This window comes from Haliotis rufescens, unplaced genomic scaffold, assembly GCF_023055435.1.
Source record: "Haliotis rufescens isolate VD_foot unplaced genomic scaffold, xgHalRufe1.0.p SCAF_11, whole genome shotgun sequence".
Lineage (NCBI taxonomy): Eukaryota > Metazoa > Mollusca > Gastropoda > Lepetellida > Haliotidae > Haliotis > Haliotis rufescens.
This window is the reverse complement of record NW_025963791.1, coordinates 25349409-25370873: the sequence shown is the minus strand read 5'-3', so window position 1 is coordinate 25370873 and position 21465 is coordinate 25349409. Positions and strand designations below refer to the sequence as shown.

General features: G+C 41.0%; 1 protein-coding gene across 1 annotated transcript; it reads left to right on the top strand.

Annotated features, from left to right (window-relative positions):
- The first annotated feature begins 7178 nt into the window (after positions 1-7178).
- On the top strand, positions 7179-9337 carry LOC124132859 (dextranase-like). The gene is made up of 2 exons (XM_046497002.2): positions 7179-8137; positions 8483-9337. The coding sequence occupies exons 1-2, from the start codon at positions 7205-7207 to the stop codon at positions 9023-9025; spliced, it is 1476 nt and encodes a 491-aa protein (XP_046352958.2). The 5' UTR covers positions 7179-7204; the 3' UTR covers positions 9026-9337.
- Positions 9338-21465: the final 12128 nt, after the last annotated feature.

Sequence of the window (21465 nt, the reverse complement as noted above, 5' to 3'; positions counted from 1 at the left end):
AGACGGACGAACAAATGTAGGTGAGGCATTTTATATTTTATGTATATATATTGTTACAAATGTTGAGAGCATTCTCGTTATTTGTGAATGAAACATGTTAATGAGACAATGACATCAAATCTGTATATAGAGTGCCTTCGCATTAGTGTTGCACATGGTTAATTTAGTTTAATACAACAATTTTAAAACAACAATACGAGTCCGAATTTTAAACAAAAAGCAATAAAAAGATTCATGAAGTATTGTGTTAGATATGTGGAGTGTCAGGATGGAAATTCATCTATCCATTCAGACAAGTAGGAAATGTAAGCAAATATTGAAACATAAAATGCAATTATAACACTTCTCCTCCCCACCATTACTATTTTTATCATAATATCAATATTTTCAGTGTGTTTAGGCTGGCATTATTTTAGTAAAAGAAAACAATGGTTTACTTTGAATGTATGGTCGAATTTAGATATTTTACGTGCGCGTCAGTTTGGTGATATTCTGAGACATAAGTTGATCGTTTAGTGGTTTCTTTTTCCTTTTTCCTTTCCCAAATGTTTGTTTGTCTGTTTGTTTGTTGTTTAACGCCGCACTCAGCAATATTCCAGCTATATGATGGCGGTCTGTAAATAATCGAGTCTGGACCAGACCAGACAATCCAGTGATAGACATGAGTATTGATCCACGCCATTGGCCTGTGAGCCTGACCACCCGATCCCGTTAGTCGCCTCTTACTATGTAACATTTAAAATACAATGCAAAGTACATGGCGTTTTTTTAAAACAAATATAACAGCTTTAAATGGACAATAGACATTAAATAAACCTATGTTTCAATAAACAGTTTGATTGGCATTTTTAGAAGTTGGTTAGTAAAAGTAACGGCAAGAACTGTTCTGGGTGACAATTCCTTTATTATCTTATGATGCGACGTTTCCCTATAGATCCTTATACCGTTGTTGTGTGTGACTCGCATTGTATTACTGTTAATACATCTATATTATAAAATGTTATCTGCGGTTTCCATTTCTGTAAGTAAATAATATATCTATTTCTTATAATTGCAACAGATATTTCGACTTTGTATACGAATGATAGATACCTATTGAAGCGTTAATACTTGATAAATGAATATATTTTGTTTGCTAAAAGTAATAAGTGATTACGTTATTTCATATCTTCTTGAAACCCAAACAGAATGGAAAATTCAGTAACATGAAACTTATATCAAATGTACTGCATAATCCAGTTGTTGTTTCAGTTCCTCCAGAAACTATTAATAACATCACATACTGTATAGACATAGAACATACTTTTTCGCTTGAAGATAAACAAAAAGAGCAAATATCGTCATCAACAAGTTTAACACCATTCGCGGCTGCTGGGGTCACACTTATACCAAATTAGCGATTGCCACTTTTCTTGTTGAGTTTTGATATTTTCTCAGATTCAGGCGTGTATATGGTATATTCCTTCTAACAACTGTATGACGCCGGTGTTTGTTGTGGTTTTACAGATAGAACTATACACCAGTTAAACTAAATGCGACCTACTGGTTACCTTGTCGTACAGTATGACTCCCTTGTACACACAGTAGATGTGGCGCCACTGCGGCAGTATACTTGTTGTTTGATTGCAGGTTGAATCTGTGACGATTAAAATAATAGATGTTAGTGTGGTTGCTATTAAATCGATCATAACTAAATTATATTTTATTTCACTTATACAGAATTTTGTATGTGCATAATATTGGGAAACATAAGTTAAATATGAAATACTGTGATGCATGACAAACCAGGAGGTCAAAGCTTTTGTTTGTACGTGTTAGACTATACTGACACCTGCTGCTGAAACATTTCCATAGACTTGACTGGGGCCTGTCAGAACTATACAATGTCATTGCGGCCTGTCACAACTATATAATGTCATTGCGGCCTGTCACAACTATACAATGTCATTGCGGCCTGTCACAACTATACAGTGTTATTGCGGCCTGTGACAACTATACAATGTCATTGCGGCCTGTCCCAACTATTCAATGTCATAGGGGCCTGTCACAACTATACAGTGTTATTGCGGCCTGTCACAACTATACAGTGTTATTGCGGCCTGTCACAACTATACAGTGTTATTGCGGCCTGTCACAACTATACATTGTCATTGCGGCCTGTCACAACTATACAGTGTTATTGCGGCCTGTCACAACTATACAGTGTTATTGCGGCCTGTCACAACTATACATTGTCATTACGGCCTGTCACAACTATTCAATGTCATAGGGGCCTGTCACAACTATACAGTGTTATTGCGGCCTGTCACAACTATACAGTGTTATTGCGGCCTGTCACAACTATACAGTGTTTTTGCGGCCTGTCACAACTATACAGTGTTATTGCGGCCTGTCACAACTATACAGTGTTATTGCGGCCTGTCACAACTATACAGTGTTATTGCGGCCTGTCACAACTATACAGTGTTATTGCGGCCTGTCACAACAATACAGTGTCATAGGGGCCTGTCACAACTATACAGTGTTATTGCGGCCTGTCACAACTATACAGTGTTATTGTGTTATTGCGGCCTGTCACAACTATACAGTGTTATTGCGGCCTGTCACAACTATACAGTGTTATTGCGGCCTGTCACAACTATACAATATCATTGCGGCCTGTCACAACTATACAGTGTTATTGTGGCCTGTCACAACTATAAAGTGTTATTGCGGCCTGTCACAACTATACAATATCATTGCGGCCTGTCACAACTATACAGTGTAATTGCGGCCTGTAACAACTATACAATGATATTGCGGCCTGTCACAGCTATATAATGTTATTGCGGCCTGTCACAACTATAAAATGTCATTGCGGCCTGTCACAACTATACAATGTCATAGGGGCCTGTCACAACTATATAATGTTATTGCGGCCTGTCACAACTATACACTGTCATAGGGGCCTGTCACAACTATACAGTGTCATAGGGGCCTGTCACAACTATACAGTGTTATTGCGGCCTGTCACAAATATACAGTGTTATTGTGTTATTGCGGCCTGTCACAACTATACAGTGTTTTTGCGGCCTGTCACAACTATACAGTGTTATTGCGGCCTGTCACAACTATACAATATCATTGCGGCCTGTCACAACCTTACAGTGTTATTGTGTTATTGCGGCCTGTCACAACTATACAATATCATTGCGGCCTGTCACAACTATACAGTGTTATTGCGGCCTGTCACAACTATACAGTGTTATTGTGTTATTGCGGCCTGTCACAACTATACAGTGTTTTTGCGGCCTGTCACAACTATACAGTGTTATTGCGGCCTGTCACAACTATACAATATCATTGCGGCCTGTCACAACTATACAGTGTTATTGCGGCCTGTCACAACTATACAGTGTCATAGGGGCCTGTCACAACTATACAGTGTCATAGGGGCCTGTCACAACTATACAATGCTATTGCGGCCTGTCACGCCTGTCACAACTATATAATGTCAAAGGGGCCAGTCACAACTAAACAATGTCATAGGGACCTGTCACAACTATACAATGCTATTGCGGCCTGTCACGCCTGTCACAACTATATAATGTCATAGGGGCCTGTCACAACTATACAATGCTATTGCGGCCTGTCACGCCTGTCACAACTATATAATGTCATAGGGGCCAGTCACAACTAAACAATGTCATAGGGGCCTGTCACAACTATACAATGATATTGCGGCCTGTCACAACTACAAAGAATGTCATCGGGGACTTTCACAACTATATTCAATGTCATTGCGGCCTCTCAGAAATATAACGTCATTGCGGCATGTAGCGAGTGAGAAGGGATTAACGTCGCTTTTGAACACAGGTATAATGCATGCGTTGAAGTGTTCAGAATTCATATTTCCGCTCCAAAATTCTTAAAATAAATCATGCTTTCGAGTTCAGTTAGGCGATTTTCAATACGTTTACAATGTAATATTACAACAGGAATAACTAACGAGCTACGAGGCAATGCTAAACCATAATTCTGAGTTTCGAGTTCTCATTCTCTTTCTTACCCATAATCAAATTAACTGAAAACGTCTCTATGTCCTATCCCTTACCACCTTCGAATTTTTAAGCGGCTCTAACTCAAAACAAATGTATCCCTCCTCAACGGTAAACAAGCGACCTTTTCATGGTAAATCGGATTGTGTAACGTAGCCCGCTGTTACCATTTAAATTTAGAATATTTGTATCACTTACACTTTTAGAAAACGCGTTATTGCATTTAATTCACTGACTTTAACAAATGCAAGTTTGCAATTTAATAAGTCATCATCGGCCAGTGCCAGAATGTCAGTTGAGGTGGGTCACACGTGTTGACGTAACGCCAAATTACAAGATTTCGAATATGAACAAGCTGATGCCAGATATGCATACCGCCGCTGGATGAAGGATTGGTGGATGACAGAGACTATTTATCAAGTCGCTGTTGTATATTCGGAATCAGAATTCAAAATAATGCGATGTCTGATTACATATCTGCACGTGGATGGTAGACTGAAATTACGAAAGAATGAAAAGAAGTACCGGCGACCAATGAAATGCCGAATTATTTATAGAAACACTGGAATTCCCAAGAACTTATACAGAACATTTAATAACCTTTTCCGACTTCCCGTATGGGTAAGTATATTCATTTCATTCTTGACCCTATCGTATTATAGTTTCTCTGATGTTATAATTACGATACAGTGATGCTGTAATGAGCAAGTAGTTTCAATGCTGACTCGAGTTAAAGTTCATGTCTTTCAGATGTAAAGGTATGTGTATGTTACGCATTGGTTACGTACAACAAAAGCAGCTGTTTTATTTTCCAACATTTTGAGAGAAATAAATTGATAACGGCTAGCTATAATTACCCATACACAAGTTATATACATTTGTCCGGTGCTTTTCAGTTTTTGAGACTACTACATCAATACATGCGTTGTTGACATGTGTGTTGACAGTGGGTGTGGCCAACAGCGTTGTGGGGAACCTCCACCTCACGGGCTGCATGCTTCTGACAGGTTTGACGAGCGCTGTATTTGGGTCAAGGGGGAAATAATAGAAAAGGACCCAAGAGGAAGGAGAACAGTTCCGCCAAGCCCGATAGGTCGATGTCATGGACGTCTTTTTCCTTCGATGGCAACCTCGTTACTGGTGAGATCCATACTATACCCAGATGGATTTCCACAGCCGCATTGTTCGACCAGAGAGCTACAATTAGGAAGACAGTGTAGGAAGGCAGGAAACAGGACGGCTGGAGTGGTAATTCATCAAAACACAAAGATGATGTCGGTACAATTTGACTACAACTACGGCAGCAACCACGCCGATAAATTCTTAATCTTTGCAGACGCCCCGGAAACAAGAACGACAACTCTGTCTTGTAATATGGGATAGGGATGTACAGTTTCCATGGACAAAATGAGCTGGACCATAATGTAAGAGGGTTCCTTGGCCCCCGGGGCCTACATCGACGTCGGGTTCCGGACATCCGGCGGCTCCGAGAAGATACATGGTCGTGGCGTCATCTCTGGAAGCACTGATGAAAGATAGCAGAGACCATATACCGATCGGTATATGGTCTCTGAGATGAGCGATTCCAGTGGGCTCTAGTTGTTATGGACAAGGGGTCCATGATACACGATACTCACATCAAACGTTCGAGGGCATCACACTGACAGTTCCAGAGCATTTTTTTCTGGAGAGGCTATAGCGATCATGCTACCGTCAGAAACGTCAAAATGGTCGGAGCATGGACGTACAACGCTGACGTTGGCATCGGCCATGATGGCGCAGTTGAAGACAGGTTCATCCACGCAAACGATGATGCACTGAACGTACATTTGTTTGGTATAACTTTATGTATTAAGATTAATGATAATTCCGAGTTATGACCGAATTGTCTGTCTCATCATTGTCAGCATCCCAGGCTTGTCATAAGAGGCGACTATGCTTGTCGTAAGAGGCGACTAACGGGATCGGGTGAGTAGGCTCCCTGACTTTGTTGATACATCGTATCCCAACTGCGTAGATCGATGCGCATGATATCAATCACTGGATTGTGTGGTCCAGACTCGATTATTTACAGACCGCCGTCATATAGCTGTAATATTGCGGAGTGTGGCGTTAAACAACAAACAAACAAACAAACAAACAAAGATTGTCTTCCGATTGCCGAAGATTACACTATAATTTCAGAATAATAGTTAGTATATCACAACATTTAGAAGGTAATAATGTGTAACAGAAAACAGCAAATTAGAATAATATTATTCATTCTTTGATGTTGAAAAAGAGCGCCAGTATTGACGTTAAAGGTGTCTAAAGATCTGTTTGGCAGCGATGATCATTCAACATGACTATTCGTCACAGTGTACTTGACTAAGTGGAGTATTATTACCGCCAACGATATCCTCATCACCGTTGGCAGAGTTCAAATATGCGAATTCCAAATTCGCCCTTAATATATTTCGCGCTTGTCAGCACCATATTCGTTCTCGTGGGTTTCACCAAAGTGGTCACCGACTACGACAAAATATTGCTAACTATTACTGAAATAATGTTTGAAACTGAGTTAAACCCAACTCAGTCCGTCAAAATACAATTACAGTCAGTTAGCTTACACGAGTGCCAAACGGTGTTAAAACTGCGATCACCAAAATACATATGGTTAATGTTTATCTCTTAGGTGAGGTGAGGTGAGGTGAAATGGGGTTTAACGTCGCGTCAAAGATTATAGCACTTATATAGCGACGTGCATGCACGTGTATGTGTGTGTGTGTGTGTGTGTGTGTGTGTGTGGCTGCTTGTACTAGTCCGGACTGATGCCGATTTATAGTGCTAGCACACTGAGATACCATGCCGCAGTTTAATATGAATACCCCACTTAGACACAGTATACTGACTCCGAGCCGACCAGTCCTTGTTTAAGCCCCTTAATGTCGAGCGCCAGACAGGGTAACAACAAGTACCATCTTTTAACGTCTTTTGGCATGACGCGACTGGGGATCGAACCGCGGACCTTCCGCTGTCCGGGCGGACGCTCTACCATTAGACCACGGAGACGGTCCTTATCTCTTAGGTTGTCAGATGACCTCGACATGAACTACTTACACGTGTTATCTAAGACATGCCCGTTACAGCACACATTTTATATAGAACAAAACTGGAACTCTAACTCTATGTGTCGACGTGCAATCAGGCAGGTGATGATGGACGCTCGGATTCTCTTCTTGCTGCTGTTCACCCTGCTTCAATATGTTTCTTCCAATGTTATAGTATACCCTTCTCCTCAAGGAATCCGCTCATCAGACAAGTTCGACGTATCCATCTCTCAAAGCGGACACCAACACCAATTATTTGTTTACATCAGCAAATCTGACCAACGAAGTAAGCAGATATCCCGAACACAACCAGGCAGAAGTATGTCATGGACGTCCTTCGCCTTCACTGGAGCTGCCGTCACCGTTGAGGTCCACGCTCCCAAAGACTTCCACAAGTGTCTCGTCAAACCTTCTAGCTATGGTTACAAGTGTAGGAGAACGGGAATCAAAACAGCAACTTTCACCGTCTCGCACAACACACGTATGATGTCCGTGGAGTTTGACTACGATTACGGTCTCGGTGTCTCGGACATCGTCGACAAACTCTTTGTCTTTGCTGACCCACCTGAAGGAAGTGTCCCCTCACCGCACGACAGAAATGTTCTGTACTACGGCCCGGGAATCCACGACCTTCACAAGGAAATAGTGGTTGATAAGGATATAAGGGAGGTATACATCGCCCCGGGAGCGTACATCAGAGGGGGATTTCAGCTTCCTCATGGGCGAGTGAAATTCCACGGTCGAGGTATTGTTTCTAACGAAAATTTTGTTCGGCATGATGACAGCATTGGTCAATCAGCAATCGATTTTAAAGGATCATCAAACAATATATTTGACGGTGTGACAATTGCTGACCCTTCTACGTTCTTCTACCTGAGCAACGGGGACGACAACGTTGTCCGCAATGCTCGTCTTGTAGCGGCGTGGATGGGGAACTCCGACGGAATCGGGATCGGGGATCGAGGATTGGTAGAGGACAGCTTCATAATAGCTGATGACGCCAACATTAAGGTAATCAAACTATTGATTCTTCTCGTAAAAGTATCATAACGTAGTTTGCAGTCTGTATAATTCTGAGAAAACCTTTTTTCTTTAAATTTAAACATTATAAAACTGAGTATACTGTTTATATTAAACCGTAGATCATGTATATATTTAAGTTTTTAGCAGAGAGTTTTTAGGAATATGGAAACGGTTTGGACGCTTTTGTTTAATGTCAGAATAGAAACATTAAGCAGAAAGGATGACCATGTTGCAAGAAGCGCATTTTTTAGGAAAACTGTTTTGTTGTGGATTGGGTAGCGGTAACATGTATAACTTGTTGGAAATTCAATTATCGTGTTTTGCTATTTTCAGATGCACAAGAGTCATATGACCGTGAGACGGTGCGTACTGTGGCAGATGCAGAACGGGGGCGTATTTCAGACAGGGTGGACGACAGCATACGTCCGCAACGTCAGCATCAGCAACATGGACGTCATCCACGTCGACTATTGCAAGTTTAAAGACCCATGTACTCACTTCAGTTCGAATGATGCTGTACTTGACACATTCGGTAATACACGTCATTTTGACATCAGTGACATGCTCTTCGAAGACATACGGGTTGAAGGATCGTGCCCCAGGGTTGTCCATTTCGTTATGAATCCTGCGGCGAAAGGGACCATCTCGAACATAAAAGTCATCAATATGTCTGTGGAATCTCAGCCAACGAATGACCCTCTTCATAATGAAATTGCTGGAACTTCCATTGGCGGACGTATAACAAATTGGCAGTTTGTGAACTTTAAGGTCGGTGGTCACTGTATTAGTAATCCAAATCAAGGCGACTTCCGTATTGATCCTCATACAACCAAGGACATCACCTTCTCCTGTCATTCGGGTTCAATAATTGGATGACACTTGACACTCGCAACTGTTGTATAATCTGTATTTCAATGCATATACATCGATGTACCAGTCGCTCTAGTTCCGGCAGTATCTGTGGTAGAAGAACTATGGTAGTTATTTCAGTTAAAAGGTCTATAATCGATTTGATAGCAGTCGTTATTATGTCAATATCATTGGTGTTATCAATTATATGTTTTTGTTTTTCTTCCGGGTCTGAGACACTACAGAGAAGGAAAAATTATGACTATCAGTTGAAATCCCGCTGTGTCCATCCGTTGATTTCATAAGAAATAAACTGCAGGTGAATTCACAGCTTTTATTCATCCATCAAATTTATTTTGCGTTCTCAAGCGAAATACATATATTAGGCCACGACCATTAGCGGAGTACTGTTGTGGCTGACAGCAAGGTTTGTGGGGTTTTGGTGGCATTATTGCCCTGAACGATGTCATTGGTGTGGTATTGTTGTCTATAATGTTTTTGATGTGTAAAGTTATAACCTTTACTTATATTTTTGGTGTAAGAATTGCCTTCGGGATGTTTTGCGTTTATACCCCCTTAAACGAAAAAAACCCATATTGAATTCAATAATTTAAAAAACATTCATTGTAGACAAAGAGATTAAAGTTATATTCTTGACTTTCAATGGACAAAATACAACGATTTACTGAGGTCGACTGTTGAACACAAATTGAATGATTGTGCGTATTTACATCCCTGTCGTATTGATTATTTATTAAGTTGATTTCCATTTGACAGAAACATTTACGGAGCCATATGCTGGCATATTCATTGTTTGATGACATCATTGGATTCGATCAGTTTCGGTTGGTGCCGACAGATAACACTCCAGAAAATCAACCGTTTACTATGACAGGGAAACTTTATATATTTTTTCACCTTTCAGTAAAATATTGAGTCACATATTTTATCATTTGAAACATCCAATAAAATGAAAATTAAACATGTCGGGAGCCAACAGTGACGACCATCTGGTAGATGTGTTGTTTGTGTTCAAGAAAAGGGAGAGATAACACTTATATAATGTAAACAGTGTAGTTTTTCGTCAAATATTTTATCATTTGAATCCTTAAGACCAAAGAAACTTAAACAAGGCGTGAGCCAACAGAGACGTGTACATAGTAGATTTGTTGCTCGCGTTCAAGGAAAGAGAGAGTTCTAATACTGGAACATATGGCTTCTCTATCTGAAGACAACACATTCAAGGCTTCTCTCCAGTCATCAAAATGAGTCAATATCCTTTAAGTGCATCTGACCCATATAGAGGTCAAGGCAAACAAAGGTATATCAGATGTACACAACAACAGCTCGTCTGTGACATTTGTAGGTCATCCCTTCACGTTTTATATTGTTGCTTTTGTTGTCTTGTTGACACTGCATGACCTACATGTTTATTTCTACGACCCGGGGCTCCATGACCTCCTTTAGCAAAAAAGCGTCGGTAATGGTGTAAGTGAGGTGTATATGGCTCAGGGAGCTTATTTCAAAGAGGATTTAAGCTGTCTCATGGAAACGGAAAATTTCACGGTAGATGCGTCGTGCCAAACCTGAATAAAGAGGCTCAATGAGATACAACACATAAAGACCTCCCAATAACAACGTGTATATTTAAACATTGCACTCTGTTCGCAGGAAACAGAAACAGTTTAAAATTACGATGTGTGAGTGAATTAAGGTTAACGCTGCTTTGAACAGTATTTCAGTTATATAACGGCTTGTCAGCTTGATGTGGGAGGAAAGCAAGAAGTGAGGCAGGTCTGAGAGGTATACCACTTTGGTAAAATCATCCACCAGCACGTGTATGGTGCTGACATACCTAGAATCATATACAGGGTGAATATGAGATTCGAACCCACGATCATGGGTTTCTGGCACGTCTAATGGACTAAACCCCGCACAGTGAATTGCGGCGCCTCAGATGACTGGGTCACCCGTGCAGAAGTACTTTGTCAGCCTTATTTTTAGCATGTCTATATCTTGTGCTCGTACGTTTAAATTTGGAAAGGACAATGTACTAATGGTTGCCTGTTGGTATTTTTGATGCACACATGATCTTTGGACGAGGGGGCACGGGTGGCCGAGTCGTCTAACGCGCCGCGATTCGCTGTGCAGAGTTGCGCCCCTTGGGCACGCCAGAAACCTATGACTGTGGGTTCGAATCCCGGTTCGCACCGATTATGTTGCTAGGTTTGTCAGCACCCTTCCCCATGCTCATGGGTTTCACCGAAGTGGTAAACGTCTGAGACCTGCATCACTTCGGGCTTTTCTCTCACATTAAGCTGACACGCCGCGATATAACTGGAATTCTGTTAAAAGCGGCGTTAAACCCAACTCTCTCACTCACTCACTCGTTGGACGATATGTTTTGCATCGGTTGCAGAACGGAGACGTCCGTTTACATATATCGTTCACGTGGACTTCTGTGGGCGTAGGAAACCCCTCATTCTCATCATAACCCTGTGTTCAACACATTTGGCAACACTCGACATGTCCATAGCAGTGGTATATGGTTCGAAGCCATCCTAATTGAAGGACCGTGTCAAAGAATTTTTTATTGTAAAAGGAACCCCTCAGCGCAAGGAACCATCTTAAACATGAAATCTATTAACGTTGAGATTCACAATAATGAAAGATGAAAGAACTGGAACAGCTCAAGGTGGATGGGTATCGAGCGGGGAGTTTGTGAACAAGGTCGGAGGGAGATTTTCATGTTGACATGTTAACATCAGTAGTAGTAGCAGCAGCAATAGTAGTAGCAGCAGTAGTAGTAGTAGTAGTAGTAGTAGTAGTAGTAGTAGTAGTAGTAGTAGCAGCAGCACTAGTAATAGTTGTAGTAGCAGTAGTAGTAATTGGAGTGGGAGTGGTAGTAGTAATCGCATAAATGTGAACAGACATTGGTCATGGCCGCAACATCAATAGTAATAGATCTATCATTTACTTACAAGAAGCATTATCAACAGATGCAGCCGTAACATCAGTAGTAGTAGCAGCAGCAATAGTAGTAGTAGTAGTAGCAGCAGCAGCAGCAGCAGCAGTAGTAGTAGTAGTAGTAGTAGTAGTAGTAGACTGGTACTATTAATGATGAAATAGTTTAAGAAGTACCAGTTGTGCGATTGTACAAAGCGATCTTATCGCTAAGAGGATCGTAACTCCCATAACTTAACATAGACTTACAACAGTCGTAGCGCTAATGTTGTTTTGTACAACGGCACCCTGGTAGTTACTATCAGAAGGATTAAGTAGTACACGTGAATAGTACATGTAGCTGAAGGGATGCAACATCTGCTGCTCTAGTAGAAGCAGAACTCGGAGAAATAGGATTTGTCAGCTCAAGGCAGTAGAGTCTTGTGCTATTGTTTAATATAGTCTTTTCGGACATATACTCTGTTTGACTATATAGGAAAGAATGTTATTCTAATGTACAGTCAGAAACTGTCAAATGAAAGGAACAAGCTGTACATGTTAACGTTTATGTGCGCTCAGATTCATTCCAGGAGGGGACGGATAAATTCAGATTTGAACTGTTTCTATATTTCTAGTATTTTACATTTAGATTGCACGAACAGAACGAGACCAGACATTGTGGCTGAGCGTTATCTCGTTATGAGGTTGGTTAGGACATTTTGTAGTTGAACGATTAAAGAAATGAAGACCCTGTCTCAATTTAATGCATTTCTGTTAAGTGGACGTCGCTGGATCGTGTGAAAGTCTCGGAATATGGATAAGCAAGCTCCCCTGGGAGAACCAGGTTAGGATAGGTTTGTTTAAGTGGCGACTTAAATGGATTAGATGGTCAGATTCGACAGATTTGCTGATTACGTGTCCTCTGGCCCGGACGAAGTCGGACGTTGCTAATTCTTTCAGCCACTTGTTTTCCTGGTCCAGATTAGATTAACAGGCCGTTGTAATAAAGCTGAACTATTGCGGCCCTGGACAGTCTCCCGTGGCAACAACAGAAACAATTCACCCCCAAACCACTGAAATGGTAAGTAAATCACATGTTAATTGAGGAAAAAGCACATGTGAAAAAGAAATCTCACCCACTTTTTTAAATACGCAACCTTTTCAGATAACGATTAACTATGATTACTATTAAGTGGTGATGTAATACTTGCACAGTTTACAAATAATAAAGGAATATACATTTTCTACTTTTCAAAATAAACATCAATGAAACACACAAGTTATAAAACTGATATGAATAGATCGAGTATGATGAAAATATGTTTGTTCCTGACGGAAGTGCCATTCTAGCTTTGTTATTTTTAAGATTATTTCCAGACGTATCCATGACCACAAACAGTAATGTTTAAAGGATATCAAGGACTCATAGCTATATTCAAGAACATATTTCTATATCAATAAGCGAAACATATTTCAAAAGATTATGTTATATCAATAAGCACTGAGTACACATTTGCTATGGATAGTGGATATATTCCTATCACGAGATAATATCCTCACATCCCGGTATTGTTTTACGTGTCAGGGACTAGGATGACCCTGTCGAAAGGCAAGAATCCTTACATCGATCGTGGGTTCGAATCACCGATTTTGATTCAGGGTATGTCAGTACCCCTGCTCGTTAGTTTCACCAATATTGCAAAACGCAACATCCATACCTTTAGGCTCCATCAACGAAACGCCGTGATATAACTGAAATAGTGTTCAAAACGGTGTTAAACTTACCCACTCACTTTACGTGTTGTTGAAAAGGTTATATGTGGTGTTCGTGTTCTGTAAATGACTCGCATTCTACCCTGTCGATATAGTTTACAATGAAACCTCCGACCCTTCTGGGATCTCGAACGGTGGTCAAGAGTAACTGCACATAATCGAACCGTTTTGTAGAATTAGACATTATGACCTGTGTGGTTTGCCGTTTTGTGTGGTCACCGTCATGTTTATGCTAGTATCTGACTTTCTTCTATATTGCCATGGCATAGCAAGATACAGAACATATATCTCCACCTAAAGCTGCATTTGACTCTCAAAGGGGATGTGTTTTGATCCCAGTCACTACTTGCTGGTTACACACACAGTGCCAGGACAGATTAACTATAGCAAAATGCAGGTGGTTAGGTGAGGTGAAATTGGGTTTAACGTCGCGTCCAAGATTATTGCACTTATATAGCGACGTGCATGTACGTGTGTGGTTGCTTGTACTAGTCCGGACTGATGCCGATTTATAGTGCTAGCTCACTGAGATACCATGCCACAGTTTAACATGGATACCCCACTCAGACAAAGTATACCGACTCCGAGCCGACCAGTCTTTGTTTTAGCCCCTTAATGCCGAGCGCCAGACAGGGTAACAAGCAGTCCCATCTTTTAACGTCTTTTGGTATGACGCGGCAGGGGATCTAAACCCGGACCTTCCGCTGTTCGGGCGGACGATCTACCACTAGACCACGGAGGCGGTCCAAAATGAAGGAGTCGATGGTGCCTCACATCTTTCGAGTACTATATACCAATGGCGACATACACAGTTCACTGTGGTAAGACGTTTAATATCATAATTGTGTTGGGATCACGTGATGCATCATAGTAATTACATTTCCATTGATTGTACATTTGTTTTGTATACACTCACCTGTTAAGACTGACATTAAGTCCCAGAAATTATGTATCTTATTAAAAATATATATCTACAAAATATAATAATAACATCCAAATGGAACCCAGAAGGATCCTTACTTTCAGAGCTGAGGCAATCCAGACTTGCCAAATCATTCTGTACTTGAGTTGGACTCCTTTTTTCAATATTTTCTCATGGTCCGGGAGACAGAGTAACTCACCTGTGTGTCAAAAGATGGTCGTCAAATGTATTTAAATATGTGCTACACCCCAAACAGTGAAGATCAATTTTACTTCAGCCGTTGACTGCCGGTATGATTACCTTCAAATCAACGTAAATTCGTTTAAATAAGTAAAATTAAGTATGGGTCAATGTGTATTGAAAATTCGGGATTTTGATATCATAACAATTTAGATGAAAATTGAGGTCTTTATATTTCAAAGTGAATGTGTATTGTTTTGCGCCACAGTCAGCGGTATTCTAGCTATCTCATGACACATGAGTGGAACAGAATTCAAAGCTGTACACAAATGAACGCAATACTGTCCATCAACCAAAGGTAGAAGTACGGAAGTACCTCTGCCTCCACAGATCTTTCTGATCTCCACAACAAACGTTGGGTTGACAGTTCCTGCTGGGAAGCATTAAACAACGAAAATAGCACACTATGAAAGAATCTTCATAACTTTAAACTTTTCCACTGGTAACTATTATTAAAAAAAACATTAAAGAAAAATCTAGTATGTGACGCGACAGATATATTGATTGAGGAAGATTGAAACTGAGAAAAAATGTATGTGGTATACAAAATCTAAATTTAAAATAGCGTTGCATGGATGGCCGCCGGAGGATTAATAAAAACAGACGTAAAAACTCTAGGGGATCCATTATCTGAACGACAGCTTCACTACTGTCAGCTGCTAAACGACGAGTCAGTGACTCAGGTAATTGGGCGTTGATAATACAGCCATATCACGATGGACTGGTGTAGCTCACCTTGTTCATAGGCCGTCCTTTGGTAACATCAAGCTGAAACTTGGCATATATTTTCTCACTAACGACGACTGTATTTGTGCATGAGGATCCGATCAGATATGTCAAACGGCGGCCATAATTGCCATATTAGTAAACACATATTTCGCATGATTTCCTGTTTTTGTTAAATATGGTTGTTTTGGTTGTATGTAGTCGGTCTGAACATGCGTGTTCTGTGTTTCTCGTATTTTGAAACTAGGTCTTTAGCTCACTTTTATTAAAAATCCGAGATGTCTCGAGACGGTAGTAAACTAAGCGGCAAAAGAAAGTATAGGTTGGCACTTTTCAATTTTCCTTAAAACAGCGATAACTAGTGGAAAGTGGGTTTTGGGAATATGACTGCCCAGGAACAGGTAACAAAAACACCTCACACGAACGCGCCACCTTAAGCTTTGACGGCGCTCGCGCGGTGACAAAAAAAAAATGGTGAAACAGGTTCCCCGCCTATGGCATAAACTGCACGTGCATCTTAGCTGTATAAATGCGTTCGTCTGCAGGGTATAACCACACGTGATGAAAGCACACAAAAGAAATGCCACGACTGTCACAGGAGCAGAGAGAGAGAGAGAGAGAGAGAGAGAGAGAGAGAGAGAGGGGGACATCGGTATGGCCGAAATGGGGGCAACACAGGTCCAAATTGCCAGAAGGTTTGGTTGTACACCATTGACAGTAGCCAGGCTGATTCAACGGTACAGGTAGACAGGGAGGACACAGGACAGGCCTAGAACCGGACGACACCGAGTGACAACACCACTGGAAGACGGTCAGATACGGCTCATTCACCTGCGAAACAGATTCCTTAACGGCGACGGCCACGGCAGCAACTGCGTTAGGACATCCCATTAGCCAACGTACAGTACTACGACGACTTCGTGCTGCTGGAATCCGAGGCAGGTTCGACGCTGGCAAGTGAGAAATTGGCGTCGAGTGCTGTTTACTGATGAAAGTCGGTTTAACATGTTTCGAAATGACGTCGACAATGTAGTGTGTCTGACAATTTTTTGGTGACATTTCAGACAACTTTTGAAAATGAAATTTCTTACCCCACCATTGTTTACCTTGAGCTTTCATTACCTGTGATAGCACAATTTCATTCAAACTGTGGTTGATCAAGCATTTGTTATCCCTCCCTAGATTATATTATAATTCACAACAAAACCTATTCTTGTTATTTTTTATCGATCATGGAACTCGATCATACTCTCTTTTGCCGCCCAGTTTACATTATGTCATGATGTGTTGGTCTGGCTATAGATGTATCCACGCGACTGTAATCTTGCATATATAAGGTCAGACATGCGTAAATAAACAGTTCGAGAATTTTCTCTTTCTACAGGTAAAAGGACACGATTATTTAGCTCTTTGATATTGGGTGCGAAGGACAATACAGTTCAAACTCTCAGGCACAATACAGTAAAAAAATAATTAAGTGGAGTAAATTTGAACAGTTTTAATTGGCTCGGGCTTTCAACTCAGGCCATAACTGAATATTCCAGACAGTAACAACCTGCTTATCTCTAGAAATAAAACCACCACTGATATGCACTATTGCCCTCCGCAAAGTTGTTTTTTCGAGCATTTTTTTTCAAATTATGGCGCCATGAAGTCTCAAATAATTAACTGAATCCTAAATCTCTTACCATAATAGGATTATGGGGAATTGCCAAGGGGAAGTCTGCTCATGGACCAAACCAGCATGTAGTCACACAGACATATAATGGACATTTAGTAGTGTTTCTCTTTCAGGTAACCGCCACGGAAGATCGACTTTCTTATCACAGACTTGTTGGGTTCAGTTAGTTAAGCCCTACAGCTGTTCCTGCGGTCTGTAAATAATCCAATCTGGACCAGATAAACCAGGTGTTGATAACGCGAGGCGTATTTTCACGTTTTTATCAAATATTCCAGAAAACGGTATGAATTTATTTTCATTTTTTTTGCAACCGTTTAATCAGTTTTTTTTATGTCCAATTAGATTTTTGAAGACCATGAAGCAAGACATCTGCTTTATGCAGAGATTTCTATTGGATATTTAGGGGGTTTTGTAGCTTCATTTATAATTGTTATTATTATGGATAACAACTCCTTATTGTTTGTAACGACGTTTCAGGGCTACTTCTTGCTAGTACTGAAAGGGCCTACTGAGTTGAAATATATACATGCTGATATGTATACACAACGTAGGATTAATGCACAAAGATACAATATAACAAGGACGCCAATGGGATTACCGGGAGAGAAGCCAATCAAGTAACATTCTACCATGAATTTGGAATTTACTCGATTCTGATTGGTCAATCAGAGGCTATTAAATCACAATAAACCCCCTCTGATTGAAACAGCTGGTTTGACGGCCGCTTCACCGCGCGTTCGGTTCCAAATTCAATTTAGCGGGGTTAAATCTACAGGTAACCTAGCTCTACATTGAAAACACAGTATGTTTATCTCCTAATTGTCTTCAACAATCATTTATGGGTTTCACATTTGTAAGGACTTACCCATTTCGGTCTAATAGCAGCAATTTGTTTACGTGAGTTTACGTTACGTCAAAAAACACATGTCTTCCTTAAAATAAAATAAAAATCCAAATGGAACTTTAATTAAGGTCTAGATGATAGATATTACCACCACTGCTCAGGCTAAAATTTGTTTCCAGGTTGTTTCGTTTAGTGTAGATGGAGTGATAAAAGAGGTCTCCTGCCTAAAGGAACAGATAATATTTCTGTCACTTCTTATATAAGTTATCTCAACTGTTACGCAAAGCGTGTGAGTGGCGGGTGCTAACGGTAGGACAGGACATGCTTACCCTTTTCGTGAACACCTGGTGTCATCACTGACTATCATTGATCCATTCATATAATCTTCACTGCTACTTTGCCTTTTACGCTCAGTTTGTTTCGGCAGTAAATCGAGATTGGTTATTCCCTGACGTTGAAGTTTTATATTCACAGATAAGCGATTGATGACCTAACCTAGAAACAGACCTACACAAACATCAAATTTCATTTTAACTATTGTATCTTTACATTTGGGAGGCCTTGTGTTCCCCCCGAATTCTTGCTAAATTTCGATTTGATGATACATTACTAAGACGCCCTTGAAACGCTGCCTTCGAATTATTTAAGTTGACCTGGTTTTCATGTAAATTACAATGTCATTTGCAAGGTACTCTATCAACAGACGGCAACATCTTACATTGCGTAGCGGATTCTTCCAAAAGTTTGCACATAGGTGTTTCGATTCATACCTCAATGAACCGAAATAAATACACAGTCAATGCTTATAATTAAATTCGACAACGTAAAAAAAGGATTTATCTACAATAGTTTAACCAAAACAATGTTCATTGGACCTGTCAATTAAGGCAAGAGGCAAAAAGAACTGCCACAGTCAGACTGTAACGAATCAGAAGAAATATGTTCAGGAGAAGGCGGCTGTTTCAAATTACATGGTCAGTTACCGCCAGATTCAAACATTACTTCCCTGATTACGGTAAAACACAGTTGGTAAAATGCTAGTTTGAAATGAAACCTGAAGTCATGAAAGTTGAACCGAGGCTAGCAGAAAAAAACAGGCGAGCGAGCCTGCACGTTTGCTGTTTCATTCATTCTCGGCCTTCGGTTTCAAAGGTTTGTTTGGACAATGAATATGCATGAAAGTCGCTAAATGTCCTGTGCATGACGATACACGTCAGCAGAAAGGGAATTCCCTCGACTGTAAAATTGGAATTCCCCGACATTCCCAAGTAATAATAGTAGTGCGCATCGGTGGGCGTAGCTTTTTTTTACATTCATTGGGAATTGAATGCAATAACACGTGACCAATTCAGCTAATCAGAATACAGGAATTTCAATGGATTATTTTCGGATGAAGTGTACATAAAATACTTTGACATCCCTACATTTTGAAGTATTCTAGCTGCTGTACATGGATTTGAAGCTATATGTATATATATATATATATATATATATATATATATATGTGTGTGTGTGTGTGTGTGTGTGTGTGTGTGTGTGTGTGTGTGTGTGTGTGTGTGTGTGTGTGTGTGTGTGTGTGCTTGTACTAGTCCGGGCTAATGCTATCTTAGTGATAGCCCTATGATATACAGTACCATGCCGCAGTTTAACATTGATACACGACTCAGACACAGTATCCTGACACCGAGCTGACCAGTCCTTGTTATTCCCCTTGATGCCGAGCGTTAGACAGGGAAACAACAAGCACCATCTTTAAAGAACTGGGATCGAACCAACGCTCTCCAGGCGGACGCTCTATCCACTAGGCCACATAGGCGTACATGGAAGTACAGACGGTAGAAAGGTTAATGAAAACGTGGGCATAAAGGCACGAATGGCGATGAGAGGGTGTACAAGTAGGTGTAGACATTCGTGGGAGTGAGCGACTATTACTTACTGCGCATCAGCTGTCTTGCAGCGGTGATCTCAGATTTGGAAAGTGTGATGGGTCTATAAGAGTACTGTAGATGAGCAGATACAAGTATGACCGTGGGAGGCAGGGTTGCTGTTGTCGTCGATGGCGTGGTCGTGGAATTGGTGTGCGAGTTAAGTAATTGAACATTAGATGTTCATTCCCTGTCCGTTGTGTCAATCCCGCGTAGAAATGACGACAGCGGCAAGATACACGATTTCATTTCGGTCTAAAAGCAACTATTTTGTTATTGAGTTTATGTGACGTCAAAATCGTACGTGTTCATTAATATAAAAAGCTATATGGAATTTAGTTAGATTGACGATTGATTAGACGATTGATATTACCACCACTCAACTGGAACTCAAATTTGATTCCAGTTTGTTTCGTTATGTGTGCAATCAGTGTAAAAATAGCTCACCTAGCTAAAGGAATATATACTGAACCGCAACAGAAACGTCACCCCATGAAACATTGCATGAAAAGTTGTCATTTAAATATCTGGGTAATTTTTGTCCAAGTTTCTAAAATGTAACATTTCCTTGTCCTGAAATTTGATGATAAAAAACAAAGCAGATTACAATAAAAACGATCGTCCAAACGCATCACGGCAACAGCCAAGGTAACCCGATGCACGTGAGTTCCGTGCGAATTGAAATGAACATGCGTTCCCCCATTTATTGCCCTATACAAATCCACCCAGATCGGATAACTTTCATTCGTTATTGAATTGCTACCACATGCCAAGATTGACAAAAATCAGCGACACCAAGCCCTTGGACGATTGCAAGCTGGACAAACCGCCCGACAAGTAGCCAATGCATTTCAAGTCCACGTAAGGACAATATACAGGCCCCAGCAACGGTACCAGACCACCAACACTACAGATGACCGACCACGTAGTGGAAGACCAAGGATCACCACCCGACGTCAGGATCGTCAGATTGAGCGACAGAATCTTCAAGATCGCTTTGTCACTGCACGACAGACCATGGGGACACATCAGCGACACATTAGTGCGGACACCGTGCGTCGACGATTGACGAGCAGACACCTCCACTGTCACAGGCCACACCGAGTACCCATTCTGATACCACGTCATCGCCGGGATCGCTTTCAGTGGGCAACACAGCGCGAGCATTGGCGCCACCAACAGTGAAGAAGAGTCCTCTTCTCAGCCGTTACTGTATCCCAACAGCAGATAAAAGAGAGAGAGAGAAAGTCTGGCGGCGCCGTGGGAAACGTTAATCGGATGCTTGTGTTGTTGAGAGAGACTCGTGGGGTGGTCCGAGCATCATGCTGTGGGGTGTAATTGGTCTTGCACAGATGGTCGGCCCTGTGGTCTTCCAGAACATCGGTCCTGGGAGAGGCAATGGTGTCAAAGCAG

Excerpts from the sequence above, each read along its gene's own strand:
- LOC124132859 (XM_046497002.2), top strand. The coding sequence starts at position 7,205 with ATGTGTCGACGTGCAATCAGGCAGGTGATGATGGACGCTCGGATTCTC. Across the intron at positions 8,138-8,482 it reads CTGATGACGCCAACATTAAG|ATGCACAAGAGTCATATGAC; the intron begins GTAATCAAACTA and ends TGCTATTTTCAG.